Source organism: Dryobates pubescens, chromosome 25 (assembly GCF_014839835.1).
Source record: "Dryobates pubescens isolate bDryPub1 chromosome 25, bDryPub1.pri, whole genome shotgun sequence".
Taxonomy (NCBI): Eukaryota; Metazoa; Chordata; class Aves; order Piciformes; family Picidae; genus Dryobates; species Dryobates pubescens.
Window position 1 is genome coordinate 189492 of NC_071636.1, and position 24092 is coordinate 213583.

The 24092-nt window shown below is 51.0% G+C and overlaps 2 protein-coding genes across 3 annotated transcripts; one reads left to right on the top strand and one right to left on the bottom strand.

The window, feature by feature from the left end:
* Window positions 1–1126: 1126 nt before the first annotated feature.
* On the top strand, window positions 1127–18603 carry RNF10 (ring finger protein 10). 2 transcript variants are annotated; one of them, XM_054173305.1, is made up of 17 exons: window positions 1127–1678; window positions 4894–5096; window positions 5983–6182; window positions 7170–7260; window positions 8347–8531; window positions 8607–8743; window positions 10659–10819; window positions 11393–11521; window positions 11660–11918; window positions 12137–12270; window positions 12933–13050; window positions 13390–13491; window positions 13991–14125; window positions 14883–14980; window positions 15199–15259; window positions 15398–15556; window positions 16418–18603. In XM_054173305.1, exons 1-17 carry the CDS (start codon window positions 1516–1518, stop codon window positions 16492–16494), a joined length of 2412 nt encoding a protein of 803 aa, XP_054029280.1. In that variant the 5' UTR covers window positions 1127–1515; the 3' UTR covers window positions 16495–18603. The 2 variants fall into 2 exon arrangements, with proteins under 2 accessions (XP_054029280.1, XP_054029281.1); XM_054173306.1 differs by lacking the exons at window positions 15398–15556; window positions 16418–18603 and having other exon boundaries at window positions 14827–14980; window positions 15199–15265.
* On the bottom strand, window positions 16857–20509 carry POP5 (POP5 homolog, ribonuclease P/MRP subunit). The gene is made up of 5 exons (XM_009910265.2): window positions 20475–20509; window positions 20264–20406; window positions 19997–20146; window positions 19383–19466; window positions 16857–19206 (listed from the first exon to the last, which is right to left on the bottom strand). The coding sequence occupies exons 1-5, from the start codon at window positions 20492–20494 to the stop codon at window positions 19103–19105; spliced, it is 501 nt and encodes a 166-aa protein (XP_009908567.1). The 5' UTR covers window positions 20495–20509; the 3' UTR covers window positions 16857–19102.
* Between the last annotated feature and the right edge of the window lie 3583 nt (window positions 20510–24092).

Sequence of the window (24092 nt, forward strand, 5' to 3'; positions counted from 1 at the left end):
ACAATTTCCTTGCATTTACTTTCTCTCCACAGCTGCTTTGCTAATAAAAGTGTGGCATTCTGTCTTTAAAAGTTTTGTGGACATCTACCTTTTTTTTGCTGTTGTTCTTGTATTGCTCGTGCTATTTCCCTGCACATGTGGATGGCTCTGTTAGAAACCTTCTTTTCTCAAGCCCAGAGTATCTAAGCACTGTGGTAAAACAACCTTGAAATTTGGTCAGTAATTCTAAGAAGAATAGACCTAAACAGGGAGCAAACTGGAGTTAAAAGAAGGACTTGTACGAGGCTTCTAAAATATTCTACAGCAGCTCTGCCCTTTTGCAGAGCTCATCCCCAGATTTTCTTGTGAGAAACCTGGGACCTGTGCTCCCACTGAGTCGGAAACTGTCATCCCTAAAGTAATGTGAAAGAGATCAGCAGGTGTGTTCCAGAGCTCTCAATATTGTTTTAAGGGTTAATCTGTGTTACTTTATTGGGTTGGGGGTTTTGATGGATTTTTGTTGTTGCTTTGTTGGGGGTTGTTTTTCCTTTCAGGAAGAGTTTAAAACTATCCTTTAAATCAGACATGGTAGAGTTGTATTTTACTTTCACTGGTGTGTGCCACATGTGGAAACTCCTGGCTCTTTATATCCTTTCAGGCCTCTGTTCAGGAGCTTAATCTCTGGTACTCTACCTGCTTAAGATGTGACACTGTTTAGTTCTTTCAGTTCCAAAGGTTTCCTACTCTTCTGATTTGTGTTTTGACACTTTTTCCCCCCCCCTCTCGTTCTGCTGGATGTACTGCCCCCCCAGCGTGAGCTCTGTTTCTGCTGATGCCCCTTGGAGAACCACTCTGGAAAATAAAGGACAAGCTCTACCCTGGCCCCCAGCTCATCATTTCACTTTGCCACTCGGGACGGTGGTAGCAGCTGACTCGGTCTGGGTGAAGCCGCCGCGCGCGGGGCCCCGTGCGGGGCTGTTTGCGGGGCAGCGCCGGCGGAGCTGGGGTCGGGTCCCGAGGTCTTGCCGGAGCCGCAGGCAGGATGGCGCCGAGGGCCGTGGGGGTGTCCGCGGCGGAACTACAGCTCCCGGCGTGCTTCGCGGCGGGCGAGGACTACGAGTTCCGTGGGGCCCGCCCGGAACGGCTGCATCCGGGTCCCGGCCACTGCTGCGGGCGACTCGTCGCCATTACAGGGCAGCGGCGGCCGAGCCGGGGCCGGGGCGGCGCCGAGGAGCTGGTGGGGGCCTGGGTGGTGCCGACCACTCGGGCGGCAGGCAGCGCCGGGCCCCGCGGGGCTCCTTGAGCAGTTCCTTCTCTCCTCCCCCGGAGCCCCGCAGGCCCGGCCCGGCCTTCCGCGGCCTTCCCCGGTTCGAGCGGAGCAGCGAGAAGATGTCGCCATGAAGGAGGCCGAGTCCGCGCTGCGCCGCCCCCGCCGGTCGCCCCCGCGGGCCATGAGCCTGGGCCCCCACCGGCTCCGCCAGCGCCCGTCGTTTCCCCCCGTCCAGGGCCGCCCCTCGCCCGCCGGGGCGCCCGTTGATGCTGCAGAGCCCGCCCGGCGCGGCGCCCGCCCCAGCCTCCGCCATGGACAAGAGCAGCCCCTGCGCCTCCGGGCCGCCCGGCTCCTCGGCCGGCAGCAAAACGCAGCAGCCGCGATCCGCCTCGGCCGGGCCCGCCGCCGGGGAGTCTAAGCCCAAAGGCGGTAAGAGCCGGAACGGGCCCGGCGGCGCGGCCCGGGAACGAGAGTGGGGTCTAGCCACGTACCGGGGGGTTGAGGCCGTTAGCGGCGGCCCCTCAGTGGCATTTGAGTTCAGGGGAAAGAAACGGGGCAGCCATGAGCGAGTGAGCAGAGAGGTTGCGGGGGCCGATGGCCTTGTGTCCAGCATGGGTTTGGGCGAAGCTGAACTTGCCCCTGTCGAGCTGCTTGTCTCTCAGCTGGCTTTTAACAGGCTCCGTTTGAGGTCACTGTTTGTTTTTGCTTTCTTTTTCCTTCCTCTCCTGGCTTTGTTCCTGTTGGCTGAGCTGCAGTTCCTACTCTTCTCTTCCCTTAAGGATTGATGCTTTATCTCCATTAGCCTTGGAGTAATCAGCCCCAGAGCCAGAGCTCTGGTGTTCTAGTAAGAACGTACGTTGGCCAGTGCCTGTTGGGAGAGCCCTTCGCTTCATTCCCTGCTGAAGTCGAGCGTGCCCATCTATCTGCAGGCCTTCTATCGGTGCACAGCAGTCCCCTTCCTGCCCGTGTTTGAGTAACCTACTTTGCAGCGGCTCGGGTTGGTTACAGAGAGTTTGCTCACCTGGCCCTTAAGCCGAGCGTGATGCCTGTCATTGCAAACGGCTGGGCTTGCTGACACAGCAGCTCCTGAGGAGCCTAAGACCTAAGCTGCCTGAACCTGTTAGGGAGCAGGGTGTTCCTGGCACACTTATTTTTCCTAAAACCCAGAAATGGGGCAGCAGTGATTAAAATTAGTGGGTTTAGTCCCTGAAGCGTGTGTGAAAGTGTCATCAGGTTCCTACACCACCGGCATTGTACTAATTTCCTTCCTCCTCAGTGGTTTGTTTCAGGCACATTACTCCGTGTCTGAGAAAGCAGCAGTGTATTCCAGAGGGCTCACAAGTGAGCATCCCAAAGGTGGTGAGGTCGTTTTGGCCCTCCTAAATGGCCTTAGGGGCAGGGTAGGTAAGTGTCCCCTGTGCCTCTGCCTGTGCCTCAGCTGATCTTGCACGGCACAGACTGGAGCGAGTCTGTGGGAGGTGTCTCTCTCGGTGAGCTTTGATTTCAAACACATAAAAGTCTTCTTAAGAAGAAGGTTTAGGGCAGTCATTTCTGGAGGAAATGCTAGCTGATCCTAGCTGATTTGCAGAGGTTTATAGCATCAGAACAGGACCTAATGCACGAGCTTTGCTATCCCTAGCCACTGCTGTTATTTTGCAGTTCCTTATCTCATACTCCTGGGGCAGAGAGGATGAGCAGGCACTGCACAGCCTGTCCTCAGCTGTGGCTGTGTCCTCGTAGCTGCTGCACACAAGCTGCTGGCATGCCGCCAGGCTAGGATTTTTTTCTTAGTTCCTCATGGCTCTGCACATAGCTGAAGGGCCCTGCCCTGTTGCTCTCCTGTTCCAGGAAAGGTCTTTGAGATGGAAAAGGCGGAGGTGGAGAGGACTTTGCTATGAAATGTGAGTTACTGTAGTGACTCCCAAAGGCTCCAGGAGTTGGTTTGGAAGGACCTGTGGTGTGTCAGGAATGTGTGTAAAGCAGCTGACTCACAGCTTGATTCAGACTATTAGCAGCAGGAAGGCCTTGCCTCAACTGAGGTACAAGCAATGCCAGGGCCTTGTCAAGACCCACTTTAGACTGGGCTTGGCTGGAGTTGTTTCTTTTCCCCAGCTGGTGACTGCAGAGAAACTGCAAGGTTGCTGTAGACAGAGTAGGCATGTGCCCCATGAGCACATCCACTGGGGCTGCAGGTTCAGGAGGGTGGTTGAGCTGTAAAGCTCCTGAACAGCTCAAGCAGTTGTCCAAAACTCTTCAAAATGACTTAATTTTTGACCAGAGACACAGTGGTGTTGATTAGAGGCTCTTCCCTAGAAACGCTCTCAGGAAAGGTCTATCTGTCTGGGCACACCCTCCCTCCCTGGCAGCTCCTGGTGTGGGCTCTCCCTGATAACTTGGCTCATGGCTTTGTAGCCTGGCAGCACACACCACAGGCGTCGGGGGAGTTACACCTCTGTGCTGCTGAAGGAGTTGGTTTAATGCTGAATCAGCCTCTTGAAGAAGGGAGTAAATGGCCAGCTCTGGTGATGCAGGTTGTAATGATAGTGTCCTTTTGCTGCTGCAGGCAGAGACTGAGCTCTGCCCTCTGCCAGAAGCAGCAGACCACCATAGACCCCAGCCAAGTCTTCTATCACTCAGCTTAAAGTGTAAGTTGGATCCTCAGTAGTGTACAACACCACACAGGGCTTCTAGCCCACTGCCCCCTTCTTTTGGGGAGAGAACTCTTAAAAATGATGAAAAAGTGAGACTTGCTGAAAAACAGCATGGACAGGGGAGTTCTTGCTGGGTCTGGAGAGTTCTGATTCCAAGCTTATCAACATAACTCCTCTGCAGATGAAGCTAGTGCAGCTGCTAGCAAGGCTGAGTTAAAGGTGGGTAAGCAATCTGTTGTGTCCTTGGGACAATTCTGGTCTGGTTAAGACCATAGGAAATGCTTTCATAGTATTAATTTTTTGTTGTGGCCATCTAAAGAGGCAGCTGCCTGATGGATTTTTCTGCTTGTGAGCTTTGTTCCTGCTCCTTTGCTTTGTGCTTTCCCTGCTGCCCCCTGTGTGGGGTTGGTGGTGCGCTTGGTGTCCTTCTCTGTCAGTTCTTGTTGCATAGGTTGCTGGACGTGGTACTTGGATGTTGGATGTGTGCCCTGCAAGGCCAAAGCTTTGGGTTTGTGCTTCAGGCTTGATGAGCATTTGCTGGCCCTGTAGGAATAAAAAGGTATTTTAGAACAGATTTGGATGCTTTGGGGTGCTTTAAGCTTAGGTGGCAGAACCAAGCAAACCCAGGGAGTGGGGTATTGCAGGGTGGGGAAGCTCCAGCCCGGTGCAGGCAGCAGCACATCCGTGTAAGGGCGCAGTGTGCGAACTGCTGGCCATCTGCAGGGAACGGAGTGAAGACATGAGCTGGGTGTGCTGGTGCTCATCACCTAATGCTCCAGCACCAAGCTGGGCAAAGGAGAAGTGTTGAAGTATGGCCAATGCCTCCTCTTCCCCTGGGCAGCTGTGTGGGCTGTTGAGGTGGTTTGGGCTGCAGTGGGGCAGCTGTGCCATGCCGGTGAACACCAAGCAGCCTCTTCGCCAGGGCCCGAGGGGAGGCGTCCCTGGTGCGGGCGGCTGGCTGGGGGCGCTGATGGTTTTGGGTTTGTGTTGCAGATGGCAAGAGCACGAGTGGGTCCAAGCAGCGCTACCAGCGGCGAAGAGAAGCCTGCTCCTCCCGCCATGAGAACTGTGCCAGCCAGCCCCGCCGCGCCGCCCCACAGAAAGGCAAAGCTTTTAACAAGATGCCCCCGCAGAGGGCAGGCGGCGGCGGAGCCGGCAAGCCTTTTAGCTCTTCTAATGGTGGCAGACGAGATGAGGTGAGAATCGGAAGGCCTCAGAGGTATGGCCTTATTGCCTGGGCCGGAGGGTCGCTCTGAGCTGCACAGATAGGTCTGTGTCCAGCTTCTGGGCTGAGATGCCAGAGTGAGTGTGAGCGGAAGGACCTGGTGACAGTAGAAGAGGAATGCAATCAAAACACCGTCCGAGGAACGAGTGCCTTGACAGGCCATACACGTAGCTCATGACACAGAGGGCCTGCATGGAAGTGTCTAGGGATACAGTCTCTAGCATTTAAAGTGTCTAAGCACTCCAGTGCATGGATTTGCATCTGAGAATGGTGTTGGGAAAGTAATTCTGCTAGCCTTGGTGACATCAAGATGACGTTAAACCAGACTGGCGCTTTTGTGCTGATCTGGCTCTAAGCACTGCAGATTCTTTGTGGGTTTTCACTGATACTCTGACTTCAGTTTTAGTGGCTGAGCAGCACTGCTCATCCAAGTTCCTGACTGTCAGAACTTACCTGCTGGCTCTGAATTCCAATCTTTCCTTCAGTACGTGAAAGCTAAACAAGCCAGGTATAACCTGTGCCAACAGCCGTCAGGCTTGTGTTACTGACCAGCTGAAACACTGTTTGCAGGATTTGAACAGCTTTCTTCTCTTGCTAACCTTGACTGGTAGGTTTTGGCAGGTGTCTTCCTGTGGGCTGTTTTTATGCTCTCCTGGTCATCGTGGGGTAGGTTTGAGCTCCCTGGTTCTCACATACCTCTAACACAGCTTTGCTTGCTTTGCAGCACTGGGATGGGAGGTGAGCCAGTGGATGCTGTGCACTCCGTTCAGAACCACAGAGGGGTCTGCATGGCAGCTCCTGATGAGGCTTTTGCAAGTCAATTCTAGCAGGTTCTAACCAACGCTGCTGTCTCGTAGGTAGCAGAGGCTCGACGGGCAGAGTTCAGCCCTGCCCAGTTCTCTGGTCCCAAGAAGATCAATCTGAACCACTTACTGAACTTCACGTTTGAGCCCCGTGGCCAAGCAGGCCATTTGGATGGGAATGGACATGGCAGCTGGGGAAAAAGGAACAAGTGGGGACATAAGCCCTTCAACAAGGAGCTCTTCCTGCAGGCCAAGTGAGTAGAAGACTAACAGGGGTCTTAGACCTCTATAGAGGCAGTGAGCTACAAGGGATGTTCAGGCAGGGCGTGTGACCTTGACTACTTGTATTGATTTTTCCAGGCTGAAGTTACCTATTTGTGGTATTCTTAGTGGTAATGACTATACTTGAAAGGGATAAAAAGCTTACCAAGTTGTCATCTTTACCCATTTACAAGGTATCTTATGGAATGAGTCCTTTAGATACAATCCAAGTACAACTCTGCTCTGATTTTCTAGCGCTGCTTGTGGAATGTGACTCTCCATGTGGGAAGACCTACGTGGTTGCCTTGCAGGGGTGGTAGGGGTAGCAGCTCCTGGATCAAAACTAATCTGAATTAGTAAGTCCCAGAAATAATTACTCATGTGATTCTTAGTTCTTACACTGCTGGTGATCTCACAAGGCATTGGGTGTGTGGCATGCCCCAAAGGTCAGTGTAGCAGTGCAGCAGCAGTGCTGGTGGCTGGAAGTGCTGGTGGCCACTTCCACCAGAGCTGGAAGCCTGTGCAGAGCTCCTGTGTCTGATCACATTAACGGTAGTGGAAGCTATTTTCAGCATTGATACCTTGGGGTTTTTCCTGTTGGTTTTTGGCTTATTGCAGAGAAGTCTATTTGCAGGAACCCCCAGTAGCTGAAGGTTTTGTGAGCATATTTTTTTCCACCTGTGGATTCCCTGCTTTTCAATAGGTGCCTGATGGAGCTGGCTGTTCCCTGCACCTTTCTGGAAAACCGCTCTGCTTGGCTCATCGTGTAGTTAGCATGTGGCACTGTGTCCAGCTGAAGTGAGACACACCTGGAAGGCTCAGTGGGAACTGAACTCTGGCGGGTTTTGTTGGTGGGAGTTACTGACTGCATCCAGCAGTTTCCTGCTGGGCAGAGGAGCAGCTCAGAGTCCTACAGGTTGGTTCTCAAAGAAGTTTCAGAAACAACTGAGTGGATCATCTGTCTCTTTGCCTCTCCCCAGCTGCCAGTTTGTTGTCTCTGAAGAACAGGACTACACAGTCCACTTTGCTGATCCAGATACCTTGGTCAACTGGGACTTTGTGGAGCAAGTGGTCAGTTGTGATGGGATAGATTTTTATTTTTGTTTTTTTACTATTTTTATGTTTTTCTCTTCCTCCTCCTTAAGAAACTCGACCTGTCTAACTGCCTCTGTATGATGTTATGTAAAACTCAGCTGGTTTGGAGCTGAGTCCTCTTCTGTCACTCCCACAATCCTGGGAAGGATCTGTCATTGAATATATTATGAAATACTTTCATGACAGGAAAAGAGAAGTGCTAAAATCTATTAGGAAAATTAGCAGCAGCTTCTTGCTTTCGCAGATGGGAGCTCATCAAAAATAGCATCTGACATTCTGTAGACAGAGTCCTTGTGGTGGAGGTACTAGCAGAAAGCGGGCAGGAGTCCATGGAAGAGGCCCAGGGTGTAGAGCTTGGGAGAATGATTCTGTGCATAGGTGGCCCATCTTGCCTAGCAACAAAATGGAAAATCTCCTGAGAGAGATTTGTGATCAGAACTGTGGGTTGCCTCAAGCAGAAGCTTATTATCTGCCAAGGCTGGTCGTGGTGTGTGGTGCAGCTGGAGAGGAGGAAGGCTTACTGCTGCCTGAGGCTGTGAGGGAGCTGGAGAAGATAGGTGTTTGTTTGGCAGTTGTCTGCAGCACACAGATGCTAGCAAGCGTCTGGCTAAACTTGCAGGTTCATGGGAGTAGGTAAGTGCAGTCCTGCAGCCAAACAGGTTAATCAAGTCAAGCAGTTACACAGGGTTAAACAGTTAAACAAGTCTGCTTGGGTAAGTGAGGCAACAGCTTGTTTGCAGCCTTCCCGGGGCCTGAATTCAGACCATGAGGATGCTGCTAGCTGTTAGACTTGAGGAATACATGAGGGGAAAGGTGACAAGAGTCAGGGATTTTAGTGTCATTAAGGGGGAACATCAGATGGGAGGCTTTGAAGCTTATTCCATGTGCAGTCTGAAGAACTCACTTAGTTCACAGTGTGCTTCATCGCCTGGTAAATCAGCAGAGCCCAAGGAGCTGGAAGATTAACGTGTTAGAGTAGATCTTACAGGTTGCTTATTGTGTAGCACAGCAACTGATTTCCAAGTCTAAACCTGGCACTGTTCTTTCCCTGTGCCCTTCCAGCGAATTTGCAGCCACGAGGTGCCCTCCTGCCCAATCTGCCTGTACCCACCGACCGCAGCCAAGATCACTCGCTGTGGGCATATCTTCTGTTGGTCCTGCATCCTTCACTATCTCTCCCTGAGTGAAAAGGCCTGGAGCAAATGCCCTATTTGTTACAGCTCTGTTCACAAGAAGGATCTGAAGAGGTGAGATTGGGTATTCATTAGTGATGTCTCTTAGCAGAGTGATGTTTCCCTGCTAACTCTCTTCTCACGCGGCAGTGTGGTTGCCATGGAGACACGGCAGTATGCAATCGGTGATACCATCACCATGCAGCTGATGAGGAGGGAGAAGGGTGTTCTGGTGGCACTGCCCAAGGCTCAGTGGATGGATGTGGTGCAGCCTGTGTACATTGGAGGTGAGTGTGCCTGAGTACTGCTGCTTGGCATCCTGCTCCATACTGGGGCTTGTGCAGGGGGGGATTTACCGTGGCAGTGCCAGGTGCCACCTTACACCTGGCTGCAAGACACGGTGCTCAGCAGCTGAAAACCTTAATGGCCATGTGGTAATCATAAGCTTTCTACCCACTCTTTGTTTTCTGTGAGGCACTGCAGGCTCCTGCCTGCTCAGGCATCCTGTTGAGTTGTTGTGTTTTGCATTGTGCAGTCATTGGTGTGACTCTTGCTGCTTTTCTTGGCTCTTCAGTGTCCTCAACAAAGTTGGTGAGGGCCTTGGAATACAAGCCCTATGAGGAGAGGCTGAGGGAGCTGGGATTGCTTAGCCTGGAGAAGAGGAGGCTCAGGGGTGACCTTATTGCTGTCTACAACTACCTGAAGGGGGGTTGTAGACAGGCAGAGGTTGGTCTCCCAGGCAACCAGTACCAGAACACGAGGACACAGTCTCAGGCTGCACCAGGGGAGGTTTAGGCTGGAGGTTAGGAGGAGGTTCTACACAGAGAGAGTGATTGCCCATTGGAATGGGCTGCCTGAGGAGGGGGTGGAGTCACCATCACTGGAGGTGTTCAGGAGGAGACTTGACAGGGTGCTTGGTTGCATGGTTTAGTTGGTTGGGTGGTGCTGGATGATAGAATAGAATAGACCAGGTTGGAAGAGACCTTGGATGCGATGATCTTGGAGGTCTCTTCCAACCTGGTTTGTTCTATTCAACATCTTTTCCTCTTGGCTCCTCATTGTACATCTTAGGCACAGATACTTTTGCTAAGCTATTTCAAGGAGGTGTTCTTCAGCAAGGTTTTCATTGTCAGCACTTGCCCAGTGAAGTCTGTGAATGACAGGGGAAAATAATCCAAACTATTGCCAACCTGCTCTGTAGCCTGACTTCAGCTTTCTCCAGTCAGTGATGTGACTGGCATGTCATCACTGAGCTGTTGGCATCACAAACAGCTGTGACTGAAGAGCTTTTTCTGGGAGGTTGCTGCTCTGGGGACTGTCTTGGCTCCCCTCGTTTGGCAGCACTGCTGGAGGCAGGCTGTGTGCTGTGACACTGGGGAAAGCCAAGTCCTAACACCTGATGGGGACCCAGCCTGCAGGCTCTCTGCTTGCCTGCCCCTCAGTATTTCAAAGTGAGGACTTTAAATCCTTTCATAAAACAAACAAAAGAACAAATGTGGAATTTGAGATCATTCTAAACCCAGGAAACTTGACATTGCAGAATACCAAGTTAGGGAAGGGTGGGCCCTTGGGGACCAATGAATGTATGCCCTGGTGAGACCACACCTGGAATACTGTGTCTGGTTTTGGGCCCCACAATTCAAGAGAGGTGGGGATCTCCTGGAGGGAGTCCAAGGGAGAGCTACAAGAATGACTGCAGGACTTGAACAGCTCTCCTATGAAGAGAGACTGAGAGCCCTGGGGCTGTTTAGTCTGGAGAAGAGATGGCTGAGAGGGGATCTGATCAATGTCTGTCAATATCTGAGGGGTGCTGTCAGGATGAAGCTGCCAGGCTCTTTGCAGTGGTGCCCAGTGATAGGACAGGGAACAGTGGGTACAAGCTGGAACACAGAAGGTTCCACCTCAACATGAGGACACACTTCTTTGTGGTGAAGGTGCTGGAGCAGGCTGCCCAGAGAGGTTGTGAAGTCTCCTTCCCTGGAGACCTTCAGAACCTGCTTGGATGTGTTCCTGTGTGACCTGTCCTAGGTGACCCCTAGGTGCTCAATGATAGAATATTAATATGTGGAGTCTGCATCAAAGGCTTGCTGAGTATCAGCTGTCCTGGGGTGGATTAACTCAACAAAGACCCTAGAAGAAACATCAGCTCGAAATGGCGCTTCTGCATGTGCGTGTTAATGATGTGGTGCTCCTTCTGTTCAGATGACCAGCACAGCCTGTATTCAAAGCTGCTTCTGGCATCCAGGGAGCAGGTCTTGCAGCTGGTGATTCTGGAGGAGAAAGCAGCATTGCTGAAACAGTATGAGGAAGAAAAACATACCCCAGAAGCTTGCTTTATTGAGGCAGCTATCCAGGAACTGAAGGTGAGAACTTTTCTGGAGGCTTTTAGTAACTTTTTTTTTTAAGAGTATGTGGAGTTCTGACCCTAGGTTGGCTGCACAAGCTGTGTGTGACTGTTCTGGTCTCCACCACAGATGTCCTAACAGGGTGGTGATGTTTGCTGCTAGAAGAGCATTTTAAGTCCTGGGTCTTGAATAACAGGTGTCTGGTGTGCTGTTCCATAATGCTTTGGTGTTCCTTCTACACCTGTGAAGGAGTTCTGCTTTCAAAGGAAAATGTGCTTCCCAGAAATTTCCAGAAGTTCCAGTTAAGCTCTGCCCATATTTCTGTATATATTGCAAATACTGTGTATTTGTGTACATGAATTCCCTGCGTCCTATATTGCCTTTGTAAATACAGCACTCCTTTTGCTTCACCGACTGAGGTAGCTGCGGGGTTTTTTTCATTCCTGCTTAGTGGAGGAGGGGAAGCTGGGCCTTCTCTCTCATCCCACCACAGGCTGACATGAGCAAACCTGTGCAGTGTTCCTTTGCAGAGCCTTTAGGTGTCCTGCAGCAGCTGTGCTTTTTGTGAATGAAACTTGTTCTCTTCTGTAGGAGCGAGAAACAGCACTCTCTGTTGCCCAGGGTAAATGCAGTGGCATTGCTGGTCTTAGTGCAGCTGTGGAGGAATTGGTCCTAGAAACCTCCAAGGCTGTGGAGCCTGCAGTTTCCCAAGAGAAAAAGGTGGGTGACAAGTATGCAGATTTTGTTAATACTGAGCTCTGCCCAGAGTGGTGAGCTGGTGCTAAAGGTTGTTGCAGAGCTTATGGTCTTTAGGGGAGGAGGTGGTGTGGTACTAACTGTGTGCTCTTTGCTGTGCAGTGTGGTGTGGAGTATCTCTCTGCGTTTGATGAGGAGCTTGTAGAGCCTTGCTCTGATATGGCAAGTTCCTTTTCACCTCCTGTGGAAGAAGAAGAGGCAGTGCTGGATGAAGAGGAGATACCTGATGTGGACGCTGTAGGGGAACCTAATTTGAACACTGCAGAAGAAGCAAATCCAGCTGAAGAAAGCTCCCAAGAACCTAAAGATACAATTGGCAGTAGTCATCTTGGCAGCTCTCCTTTTTACTATTTCTATCAAGGTCAGTACAATGAAATCCTGGGCTCAAGTGGGGCAGATGACTCCCTGGGGATCCCTCTTGAAGAAGGTGTTTGTCACTTCATTAGGTGTAGCACACCCTATGAATCAAGTCCCACATAGCTCAGACAGGAGGTTTCATGTCCTTAGCTGGAGTGCTGTGCAGCGGGGAGGAGGGCGGTGGCTCTGGGCATGACGTGTGGCTCGGCCCTTGCCTTGCAGCAGAGGATGGGCAGTGCATGTACCTGCACCCCGTGAACGTGCGCTGCCTCGTGCGGGAGTACGGCAGCCTGGAGAAGAGTCCCGAGAAGATCACCGCAGCTGTGGTGGAGACAACTGGCTACTCCATGACAGAGGTCAGCACCTCACCTTCCTGTTCGGGAAAGACCTTTGTTGAGCAGGCTAAGCATGGGAGCTGACAGAGGAGAGGTGTCATGGGTGGGCATGCTAGGCTGTGGTGGGCATCTGTGCAAGGAGCAGCTCTTCCAGTGGCTTTTGACAGGTAGACTGCAGCCCAGCCTTTGTTCTAGAAGGTAGGAAGTTCCAGGAGTAAGAGAACTGCAGGCTCAAGATTGGTTTCTGTTAAAGCTGTGTTAAGAAAATCCTTTTCTCATACAAGACAGGAGCTTGAACCAGACAAGTTGCAAAAGCGTTCTGCTTTCTTGAACAAGCAGTTGTTTGTGAGCATCAAGGGTAGAGGTGAGACATAGGAAAATAAAGAGGATGGAAAGAAACTTCAGTGTTTGAGATGGATGGAGTGAAGGTGTTTAAGACACTGAAGTTCTGGAAGAGGGGGTGGGGTTTGAATTCCTTTCTTTCAGATTAAGACAGCAGTAAGAACTGGCATGTGCAGCGACTGCTGTACATAATTCACCTGCAGTTTCTTGAGTGGTTGTTGGTTCCTGCTGCTGTTTTCCCATTTGGTTTGCTGACTGGTGGCTGTTCTGTTGCCACAAGCTGTTCCTCACTGAGGCAGGCCGTAGGCTGCTGTGGTGATGTATCTGCTCTCTTCCATCAGGATATAAGACAGCGTCATCGCTACCTCTGCCACTTGCCCCTTACCTGTGAGTTCAGCATTTGTGAGTTGGCTCTGAAGCCACCCATCATCTCTAAAGAGACTTTGGAGCTGTTTTCAGGTTGGTACCACCTTTCTAGTAGGCTCTGTTGTATATTCCTGAGGGTGAGGAGGAAGCTACCCTTACCACTTCATGGCAGAAGAAAGCCATAGGCATCAGCTTTTCTCCTCTTGCTCCAGCTGTCTGATGAGCACTGGACAGAACAGCCCCAGTTCAGTGTTCTGTGGCCAGGGATGACACACAGCATACAGCAGCCTGACTGCTTGGGAGAGCCTGTGTTGCTGGAATGCTTGTCTGGTTCCTTGGGTGCTCTGACTGAGTCCCTTGCGCTGGAAGCAGAGGAAGTGTTGCCAGAGCACTGCTGAGGGGTTGGTGTCTAATGCCGGCCCTTGCTTGCAGATGACCTGGAGAAGAGGAGGCGCCTGCGGCAGAAGAAAGCTCGCGACGAGCGACGGCGTGAGCGCAGAATTGAGATGGAAGAGAACAAGAAACAGGGCAAATGTAAGTCATGGCTGAGCATCAGTGGTGGAGCTCCAGTCAGATTCTGAGTTGCTGAGCTGATTTCTTGAGCCGTAGGGTGAACTCCAAGGCCTTTAGTTTGTAGTGTGTACTTGGAGCAAGGTTCCAAGGTATTAGAAGGAAGAGTGAAAACTACAGGGTGTTAGGATGTTGGATGATGTTATGCAGTTGCTGCATACTTGCACACTGTGGGAGAGACAGAGGGCATTTGAGGACACAGCTGTCTCCAGGCTGTGTATAGCTCTCAGGGTTCTTACCTTCTGTTTTTCTAGTAATCATGATGTAGAGTGAAAAGTTAAAAAGGGGAAAAAAAAATATGCCTAGGAACTGCTTCCATCCAGCAGCAGAGCTTGTACTGATCTCTAAGACAGAGAGTGGAGAGAAAACTGAGTTTGGCACCTCCTAGACTCCTGAAGCAACTTTGCATATTGACTGTCCTCCCCCACGTTGTGTAGTGCTTTAATGTAGAACTTCTTTCTAGATCCTGAGGTCCATATTGCTTTAGAGAATCTGCAGCAGTTCCCTGCTTTTACCTCTTGCCCTGGAGAAACTACCAGCATTGATCATCAGAGTTTCTGTCTGTCTCCTCTTGGCAGAAGCCCTGTGTTTCAGACAGGTGAGCATCTGGAAAAGCACATCACACCTAGCTGTTGGCTGTTCTTTTGGGATCCACTGCTCAGCTTATAACACTCAACATTCTTAATGCTGATCAGAGGCTGCTTTGCTCCTAGCTTGCCCGTGAGGCCACATAGAACAGGCTGACATGGCTCAGGAACGTTCTGGCCCTTTGCATTTTACTGCCTCTGCTGCAGTAACAGTGAGATCTGCACTGTACTTTCCCCATCTTTCAAACCTGTGCTGAGGCAGGAGAGTATTGAACAGTTCCCCAAACAGGGAAGAACAGCGTATGCCAGCAAAACACTACTGCCAGGTTTTCCTTCTACCCTCTTCATCTTCTCCACCACATTGTACTAAGTAAAATGCAGTCAGTGAGCACTCTGGTAGCTGTCCACTGATGCTTTAACAACTGTTTATTCTTTAAATTTGTAAAAAACATGAATTACAAAATATTCTTACATGTTTTTCTCAGGAAAACAAAACACCCAGCTCAAACAACCCCACACGGCAGCCTACAATAAGCAAACAAAACAACAAAAAACCACCAAACCCTGACAATCAACCCAACTTGAGTCTCTTTTAAATAAAAAGACTGAGGAGTTTTGAGAGGTCCCACTGTGACTGATGGGTGGAACTGATGAGATAAGAATGGTTAATTGCATAAGATAATAAAACTCTCCAGTTTGTCCTGATATGCAGCACAAGTACCTTTGCCAGCCTCACCTGGCTTTAATGATCTGCTGCTTCCTCTGCAGAGTCTGCTCCAGCTCCACTGTCATCTGCTTCCAGCCAGGTCAGCCCGCTGCTCTGTGGCAGTTTAGAAGAGGAGTCTCCCTTCCCTTCCTTTGCCCAGGTAAGTCATGGAGCAGAGGAGAGCTTGCCAGAATTACTTGTGGCTTAATGGAGGATGAGTCTGAGGATGCCATAAAAATGGTGTGGGATAAATCTTATGGAAATAATGCAGGACTTGAATGCTTGAAGGGCTTCCTAAGTTTACTTGCCCCTCAGGGGTGTGTGCAGGAGTCTTCTAGTCCACAGGGTTGAATCATGTCTTGCAACTCTTTTTGACAGATGTTGAGAGTTGGAAAGGCAAAACCAGAAACATGGCCCAAACCTGCTCCAAAGACCAGAGGTGAGAATATTTGCTGCCACTGCTTCAGGTTCTGTGCATTGAGGCCCAGGGAATCTTGGCACTTCACCAGCAATGGGGAGTGTGGAGGGGCATTGGTACTGCAGCCTTTTGCCTCTCAAGGCCCTGTCCCTCTTTCAGATGAGAACAGTCTGGCACTGCCTGTGCCAGTGGACAGTGATGGGGAAAGTGACAGTTCTGACCGCATGCCTGTGCCCAGCTTCCAGAACTCCTTTAGCCAAGCTATTGAGGCAGCCCTCCTGAAACTGGACAAACCGTCCACAGCTGAGCATTTGTCAGGTAAAAGGCTGGGGGGGAGGCAGGAAAACTTTCTGAAGTTACAAAATTGAATACTTTCCCTTCTTCCTCTGGGAAAAGTGAGAGTAACAGTTTTGGGGACCAAAAATTGGCTGCAGAACAGTTGTGAAAGTTGTCAGGTTGTGGTTTCTGAACAGCTTGACTATGGCTTCTGTTAGCTTTAAGCAGCTCTTAGTGGGAGCTGAGATCTTCAACTAGGGAAGAATCCTGTTCAGGACAGAGATGGCTTTTGACAGTCATGTTTGCCACATCCCTACTGGAACTTAATTTAAGGTTTATCTGCAGGAAGTCCAGGTTGTGCACTTTCAGACTGAAAATAGTTGAACTGCTGAACTCCCACTTAAGTTTAACCAAAATGTCAAGGTGACTGCTAGCTGAAATTTCAGGTGAGGGACTCTGAAGGCAATTGAGATGAATTTGGACCTCCAAGCGTGATGCTGGCTGATAAAACTCAGTTTAGTTTTGGCTTTTCTTTGGAGACTGCACTGAATGATGGAGGGAGTTGGAGGGGAGAGCCTGGGAGTCTCAGTGAAATCGAGTATTGGCTCCAGTTGTGTTTGTCTCAACACTTGCCTCAAACTGCTGCGTTCTGGTGGTGGATCTGGTGGTGGGACAGCAGCTTCAGAATCCAGCTAGGCATGTTGATGGGTGTGTGTTAGGTGTGGTAAGAGTCTCTCTTAGCTTGTCTGCAGTAATCTTCTTAAGCTGCCTGGTGCTCAGTGAGTTGGTAGGAAGTGTCCTGGACCCATAGAAGTCATTTAGGTGAGGGCAGACCGTCTGTAATGTTTGTGTGATGTCCCTGTTCTGTGGGAAGAATGACTCTGTCATTTTAATTCTTCACAGAGGAGAAGGGAGGCAAGAAAAGAAAGAAACAGAAGCAGAAGCTATTGTTCAGCACCTCTGTTGTTCACACAAAGTGATTCTGCTATTCAAGAGAAGTTTCCTCTCCTGGTTTTCTTTTCTTTTTGCTTTGTTTTGCTGCTATAGTTTAAGTATTTAAATTTGAACAGACTAAATTTGTGGTTCCAGGGCTTCTGGGAGGTTCAGGAGGAAACCATAACAGTCTATGTTGAAGTAAGATCTTTTGATGCCAGCTGCTTAATCAGGTTGTACTGAAACAAAGGTTTGGAAGAAACCTCCCCGAGATAAATCAGCCAAGGCTTACAGTTGGTTCTTTTGGCCTAATAAGCAGCGTGAAGTCCTTCCCAGCTACGAGGCACTGCAGTGTTACTGGAGTGAGGGGGCAGAGCCTGTGTGTCCCTAGAAGTAGTGACAGGCAGCAGCCCATCTGATGTGACAGCAGCACTGTTCCATTCAAGTTGTCACACTACTCTCCTGAGAACCTGATTTCTGCTGCACTAGAAATGGGCAAAAGAGCTTCCTGGCTTTAGGGTGTTAGCTGCTACATTTGTTCTTTTTCTAAAGAGCAAGAATTCCTCCTGTTCTCCTGGCTTGGAACAATTTAAAGCTGAGGTGAGTCTAAAGCAGAACTTGGCTGCTTGGTTTGAAGTCACTGGATGAATCTATGTTTCTAAGGGTGTGCCAGCACTAGTGGTAGCAGGAACCTCCTGGCTTCTCTCAGTTGTTCAGCTTTGTTTTCATGTGGGTGAGTGAGGCTGCTGATTTCAGTTTATTTTTTGCCAGCTGTGGGCTCCACATTCTTTTGTAAACTGATCATCTAGAACAAACACTCCACCCTAGGGCTTTTGATATAGCTACCTGAATGACACTGGCTGCTCTAGAATTGGAAGAACAACTGATAGCTGGAGTCCTTAGACAAGTTTTATCCCCAGCAAGAAACCGGAGGGTCTTGAACTGGCTCAGGGCCTGTATCTGCTGGGTTCCGAGATGTCCTTCGGTCTGCGCTAAGCACCTGGAGCTACCAACACCTCTTCTGGAGCCCTCCCTGCTTTCACTTTGGGTGGTCATTCTGCACAGCTTGTGGTTTGATTTGAGCTAATGAGTTAAGTGGTGTGGATTTTGTGGAATAAAATGAACTGTAGGTGTAATGTACCAGTGAAGGCCAACAGTTGCAATAAATCATCTGCACATGCACTTGCAGTCCTGCACCCTTCCTGAGCTGTCAGTGTGGGGCAGAGGTTCAACCCTTACCTTCCTCCTGACAGAACTCGGGCCAGGGAGCTGCTCTCAAGTACCACCTCATGTACAGTGCAAGACTGACGGTGTCTTCTGCTCCCTTTGGCCACGCTTGCACTAGTGATCTGCCTGCACTTGCCCAGGTGTTGATGCTGTGACTGGACTGGGCAAGGAGGCCACCTGTGTGACTCCAGGGGTCACAGATCTGAAACCCACTGATGAAGTCACTGCCTGTGCCCCTCTTTATGTCAATGCATTGAGGCTTGGTTTCAAAGCAGTAGGCTCCACACAGTACAAGTGCTTCCTCAAGACAGCTGTGTGCCAAAGAGGACACTTCCCAAAACAATGTGTGCAGGAGACACCTGCAAAACATTCTTGGCAAGCAACCTGCCTTCACCTGGTCACAATGACCTGCATTTGATGGAACAGGCTTGGCAGCATAGTGCAAAGAAACCAAGACAAGATGCCTGACAGTGGTAGCACACCTTGCCGTGGTGCTTTGTGCACACAGGGGAGTTGCTGGTGAGGGCAGAGAAAGCAGCTATGAAAGTCAAGTATGCAGTTAACTGCCTCCACAATACTATTGATTCCTGTTTGTAAGTGATTTTAAGCCATGGGCCAGGAGTAACTACTTAGTGTCTAACCCATACCTTGTGTTCTACTCTCTCTACACACTTCTAGTCTCTTTGCATTGGGAAGAGAGACAGAAAGGCTGGAGTTGGTGCAATTCACCCCCACCTCTCACAGGCACTAGAACAAGGGCAGTGATGCAGGCAGGACACTGTCCCTTCTGCTGGGGCAGTCTCCACAGGACAGCATCTTCAAGTTGTGTCTTGTTTTCCTATGGATTCAAGAGATAACCAGCAGTGCTCTTTTCCTGTTAACTGATTTGTGTAAACTTAATAAACATCTAAGCAGTACCTGGACCTATGAGTTTTATAACGGGTTGGATGGAGTCAAGCCTTACAGCTGTGTCTTGCATTCCCTGTCATGTCTGCTCCTCTGTACACCACTGGTGCTTTTGTGACTCCAGCAGCGGGCAGCCCTACAGATGAGATGTGCCGTGGGAGAGAAGGTCAAAGCCAGGGAGCTGTTGATGACTTTTCTGTATTGAAGGAGTCTGACTGTAGTCCTTGTTCATGCCAGCTGCCTAAGGCTCCTTTCTACCTCAGCATCAATAGCCGACTGAGCTGCTACACGCCTTAGGAGTGAAGGTCATTTTGATTCCTGGAGTGAAACGGGCAAATAACCTATTTAAGTAAAACTATGTATTAAAAAATAAATCTTTATTTTACAACACTGAGAATGGGGAATGAAGCCTAAATATGAACAGATGCTTTTTTCTGTCCCCCTGCTTTGCTTACACTGAAGGTAACTGCTAACATCTTGATGACCTAAGTACAGGACAGAGGTGAATAGTAACAAGTAACTTCAGTCTGTCTCTGGGCTGCCATCATCTTCCTCATCTCCACTTTGAGACTGCTCTTCTGTCAGGGAACAGCTCAACAAGGACTTCTGTACACACCGCCTTTCCTCTGCAAGAGAGAGCAACAGAGAGTCATTTCTTGGCCTCTTCCACACCCTGGAATATGCTCAGCTTCTAATGCAGGGAGCATTCCTCAGTTCAAGAATTCGGAAGTAGCCCAGCATACCCTACAAACCACCCCAGGAACTGATGCTGCATTTTAGGACAGCAGCTAGAGCAACTCACCTTCATTTGTACAGTTTTGCAACAACCTCAGCAGTTGTCTTCTGTTATACTGGATTAGGAATTTCTGACACGTCCTTATGGTACCTGTAGGAGCCCCGAGAACAACATCTAACAATCTACAGAACTAGGTGTTCAGAGCTGCTAGCATATTCTCTGACGATCATCCTATCAAACCGAACATGCCCCAGGCAGCAACTTTATTAATGCAAGTGCTAACGAAGGGCTGTAGACTTCATCTCCGCACTGCTGAGGTAGGTGAAGTAGTCAAATGGTACTTGCTAACCTGTAGTGCCCATTAATTGTCCCAAGTGGTTAACTTTTGGCAGATGGACAATGCTGTATTTTAAAATATATTTTTAAAAGAAAATAGAGGATTTGTGTTAAATGTAAAGAAGAGTGAAGCAGAATTAATGAGGGTTTCAACAAAGAAGTGCTGGTGCCCGTTTATATTTAACTCTGCTAGTAGCAGCTCGGTTCGAGACTCCCGAGACGTGGCCGTCGTACCCCCCGCAGCAGGATCGGGGTCCCCCGTGCTGGCGGGTCTGGAAGGTACATTAAGCTTCGCGACATCCCCCCCCAGGAACCAGGGACCCCAGCCCCGGGACAGCGCTGACCTCCAACGTGCAGAGTGTTCAGGGCGCAGGGGTAGCGCTGGTTGCGGCTCTCCAGCTGCCTGACGAAGGGGAGCGCGGAGCAGAGCAGCCGGTACGAGTCCTTGCGGCACCGCAGGAGCACGGTCCCGGTGTAGGCGTTCAGGTACTTCACTGCGGGACACAGACGCACTGGTAAGCCCGGACTCCCAGCGCCCCGGCCCTGCTTGGCGGCGCTCCCTCAACCACTGAAAGCTTAGAAGATGCGGGGGTAACGCGTCCCACCCGCACCTGTGAAGGAGATGGAGCAGCAGGCCAGGCCGTAGTCCCCGTGCACCCGCCCGATGGCATCCCTAACGGCGAGGCCCACCGCGCGGTCCTCGATGCACTGCCGGCACCGCGGGTCCTCCGAGACCACTTCGCACAGCACGTACCTGCGGGAGAGCGCGGTGTTAGCGGGATAGGGACAGCCCTGGCCCGGCGGCGGTGCCTCCAGCCTTACCTGTTCTTGAAGCGAACCATGGCGGCGGGGGCGCCCGATCCTGACGGACACCGTGCCCAGCCAATAGGGCCGGCGCCGTAGCGCCGCAGCCAATCGTCGTGGTGCAGGGGCGGGGACAGAGGAAGCACTTCCTGGCCTCAGTAGCCGCGCGTAGGCGCGCTTTTCCTTTACCGCGGGCCTGTCCGGGCGGCTCGCGTCGGACCCCGCCGCCTCTCTGCACCTTCCGCGTGAGGGCGCGCGCAACCTGCGGCTGAGGGGCGGCGGGAGCGCGGCTCGGCTCGGCTCCGCTCCGCTCCGCTCCCTAGAGGCTCGTTAATTTGGCTGTGTTGCTCCGGTCCACCTCGAATGAGGTAACCCCAGCCTGCTTTGTCTGGTGCCTGTTGGAAGCACAAAGACTGGAAACAGGAAAGCAGCACTTGGCCATAAGCATCTAGCTCTGAGCCGGACACTGCACCTGAATGGAGGCCCAGCCGCCCCTGTTTGGTGAGGAGATCGAACCCGGGAGGTTGTCTGAGGCCAGGCGTGGCCCTGGCATGCCTTAGACTCGCTTGTCACAGCTGTCAGCTGTTCCTGGCAGAAGGCATCAGGTGTGAAGGCTGTGAGGAAATGTTTGTGCAAGGGTCCCGCAGCGGGGCAGGCCCAGCCACACACTTGAAGCAACAGAGCCCCAGGTATCGATATTGGCCCTTTTGGAACCCGAGGTGTGAACGAGAACCGGACAAACAAAGCTGGGAACACTTTAAGGGGCCTGTCTTCCTTGCCCCCCCCCCCAGCAGGGAGACCCTTTCGGTGAGCTGCGTCCTCGGGTCCTGTCCCGGGCGGAGCGAGGAGCTCCGCCTGCCTTGGCTTAAAGCTGCGGGCGATCGCTGCAGCTCCGTCGCTGTCGTCGGCAGCCGTCAGGAATCTGCACCGATGTTGCAAGTGTAAATAACCCGTGTTGTCCGTGCGTCTGACTGCAGGAATGCAGTCGGGCTCGCAGCAAGACTGCTGCTGGACCTGTATCCGCCCGCCCCGATGGTATCCCTATGAAGAGCGAGGTCCAGCTGCCCCAGCCCCTCCAATCTCTGAGGACTCGGCTAGAACGTAAGGGGGTTCATCTCTTAATACATTTACCCCACTCCACGTAACAGTGCCAGAAGGTGTCAGTGAAGGAGATGGGGCACCACGGCTTCCACTGAGTGGAGTCCAAGGTCTCTGGGGAGGTGGGTGAGGAGAGAGGCGGTGCTGAGGCTGCGATCTGCCCTCCGGGGCTTGCGGGCTTTCGCGGAGGGTCCAGTGACAGCCCGATGTTTGTGGGCGGGGTCTCTGCCTTCAGTATCTTACAAGACTCTGCTCCAGCATTTGTAGCTCCTCAGGCTCCGGGGATGGGGTGTTTTGGGATGCGTACTAACTGTCTGACGAGTGAAAACCGCTCAGAAAATCGTGGAACATAGCTACTTATTTCTCTAGTGCTTCTCAAAGATGTAGTCTCTGACAGGTGAGCTGAGGGAGCAGGGAATGATCTGAAAAGATCTGGCACGGGAAGCAACTGAGGAGAGAGGGGATAAAGGAAAAGATATGAATGAATGTGAGGTGGGAGAACGAACCTGTTAGGAAGGTGTAGAGTTCAGGGGAGAAGCACTTAGCACAGAGGTCCGTGGAGCCAAATCACAAGGGAGTGCTGAGGCACTCTAAACTAAGTGGGAGCTCATTGCTAATTCAGAGTGGAAACATCTTCTTTAATGACCTTAATTCTAGACAAAGAAAACAATGATAAAGCCAGTGGAAATCCTGTCCTGGGTGATAAACTTCTGCCCTCTGAAACAGATGCCAGCTCTGCTGCACTTTCCTTTTTCTCCATTAACTCCCCTTTCCTTCACCTGTGATCACTTTGTGAGTTGTGTTTTTCTGGGAACTGCAGAATATCTGTTGCCTGAGAAGAAAAGGCACCAAGTCCAGTGAGGACTTTACAGGAGACCTTTTGTTTTGTGCTGTGATTAAAGCGACTGGGGAAGTTTGTCAGCATCTGAAGCTGATGCAGACAGAAGCATTTTCTGGATGAGAGAGAGTGCATTCCATTGATCCTTGCCATAGTGCTTTGTGTTTCGGTGTCCAAACTGGGCTCTAGCTGTCATGTGTTCCACTGGTCGATATGCTGAGCACCTGGGTGATAAACTCTGCTCACATTTGTTTCAACCATATCAAGGTCCATGAGGATACTCACGGATTTTACTTGTGGAGTGAGCTCCTGGCTTAGCCTTCCAGCATGCCTGCCAAACCTGCAGGCTGCCCCTTCCTTTCTGTTGGCACTCCCCGTGCTGCCTTCCAACTGGGCTGCTTGTGTTGCTTCCATTTATGCCTTCCCTGTTTCCTTCTTGCAGGGGTATGGCTGGGTCTCTGACAAGCAGCCCATGTGAGTGCACTCTGCCCTGTAATCCGATAGGACGTGTGCACTGTGCATGCTGCGGGCTGGCCCTCTGCACAGCAAAGGGCTCTGCTTTCAGCCCAGGAGAGACCATGCAAAGGGCCCTCCTGTTGCACTGTTGTGAGAGAGCCCTGCCCTGCTAGGTTTCACGTAGGATATTGCCTTTGGTTCCCTGTTGTTGGTCTGGAGGATGCACAGAGCAGCTCCCTGTGCAGTCACTCTCCGGGTTAGTGAGCCTGGTCAGGTAGCACGGTGTGCTGAGCTACACACAGGACTGAGAGGTACAACAGTTTCACGTTTGCTTTCCCACCTCCTTGGCCCCGTGCTCGGACAGCTTTGCTGTATTGACTCTAGTGTCAGTGATTCCAGAAACTGTCACAAGTGACAGTGAGTTACACAGTCAAGGTGGGAAAGAACAGTCTCCTAAGAAAAGATCTGTGAGGGGGGTGGAAATCAGCAAATGCTATTTAAATTGAAGAGTGGGTCAAGAGACCTGCTAGGAGAAAGAGAACAGATGTCTCTCTTGCAGACTTGGAGAGAGAGTGTGGCCTCAGGATAGCTTCTCAAACAGAAATTATGGATGGAGGACAAGAGGATGCAAGCACAAGGAGAAATAATGTGTACCATCCATACAGATTGGAGACCACTGTAAAGCAGTTTGAGAACTTCAGCTAGGAGATTCCTTATCAGCATGAGTGCTCATCAATGAGTGTCCAGCAAAGTGGTGATGCTAAGGAGGTGCATGAGGAATGCCCAGGTCCTGTTTTTCCAGCTCAGGCTCATAAGTTGTGATAGTGTGCACGTGGAAGAGCTCTTCCCAACCAGATGGGGTGGTTTCATCACCATTTTAGTTCATTAGTCATAAAGATTTAGACCCATACTTGGGATTTATATGGCAGTTGTAATCTCCAGATTGTGGGATAGTTTGCATTTGTATTGTGCTAATGAGCTGCAACAGACAGAGGATGAACGCCTGTGTTTGCTTTAGCGATGAGGAAGCTGAGGTACAGGCAGGGCAGAGGCTTGTGAGCAGCTGTCAGTCTGGAGAGGCAGCGAGGACAGGATGTGAGCAGAGGGAACCAGCACAACAGTGCGCGCTGGGTTCCGCTCCAGGGCCTGTGTGTGGGTCACGCATACGGAAGCCAAATGAGTACATTCCAAAGTGAAAGTAGGATGTGCGCCATCCTTCTGACACCACATTTTGGTCTTTCCCA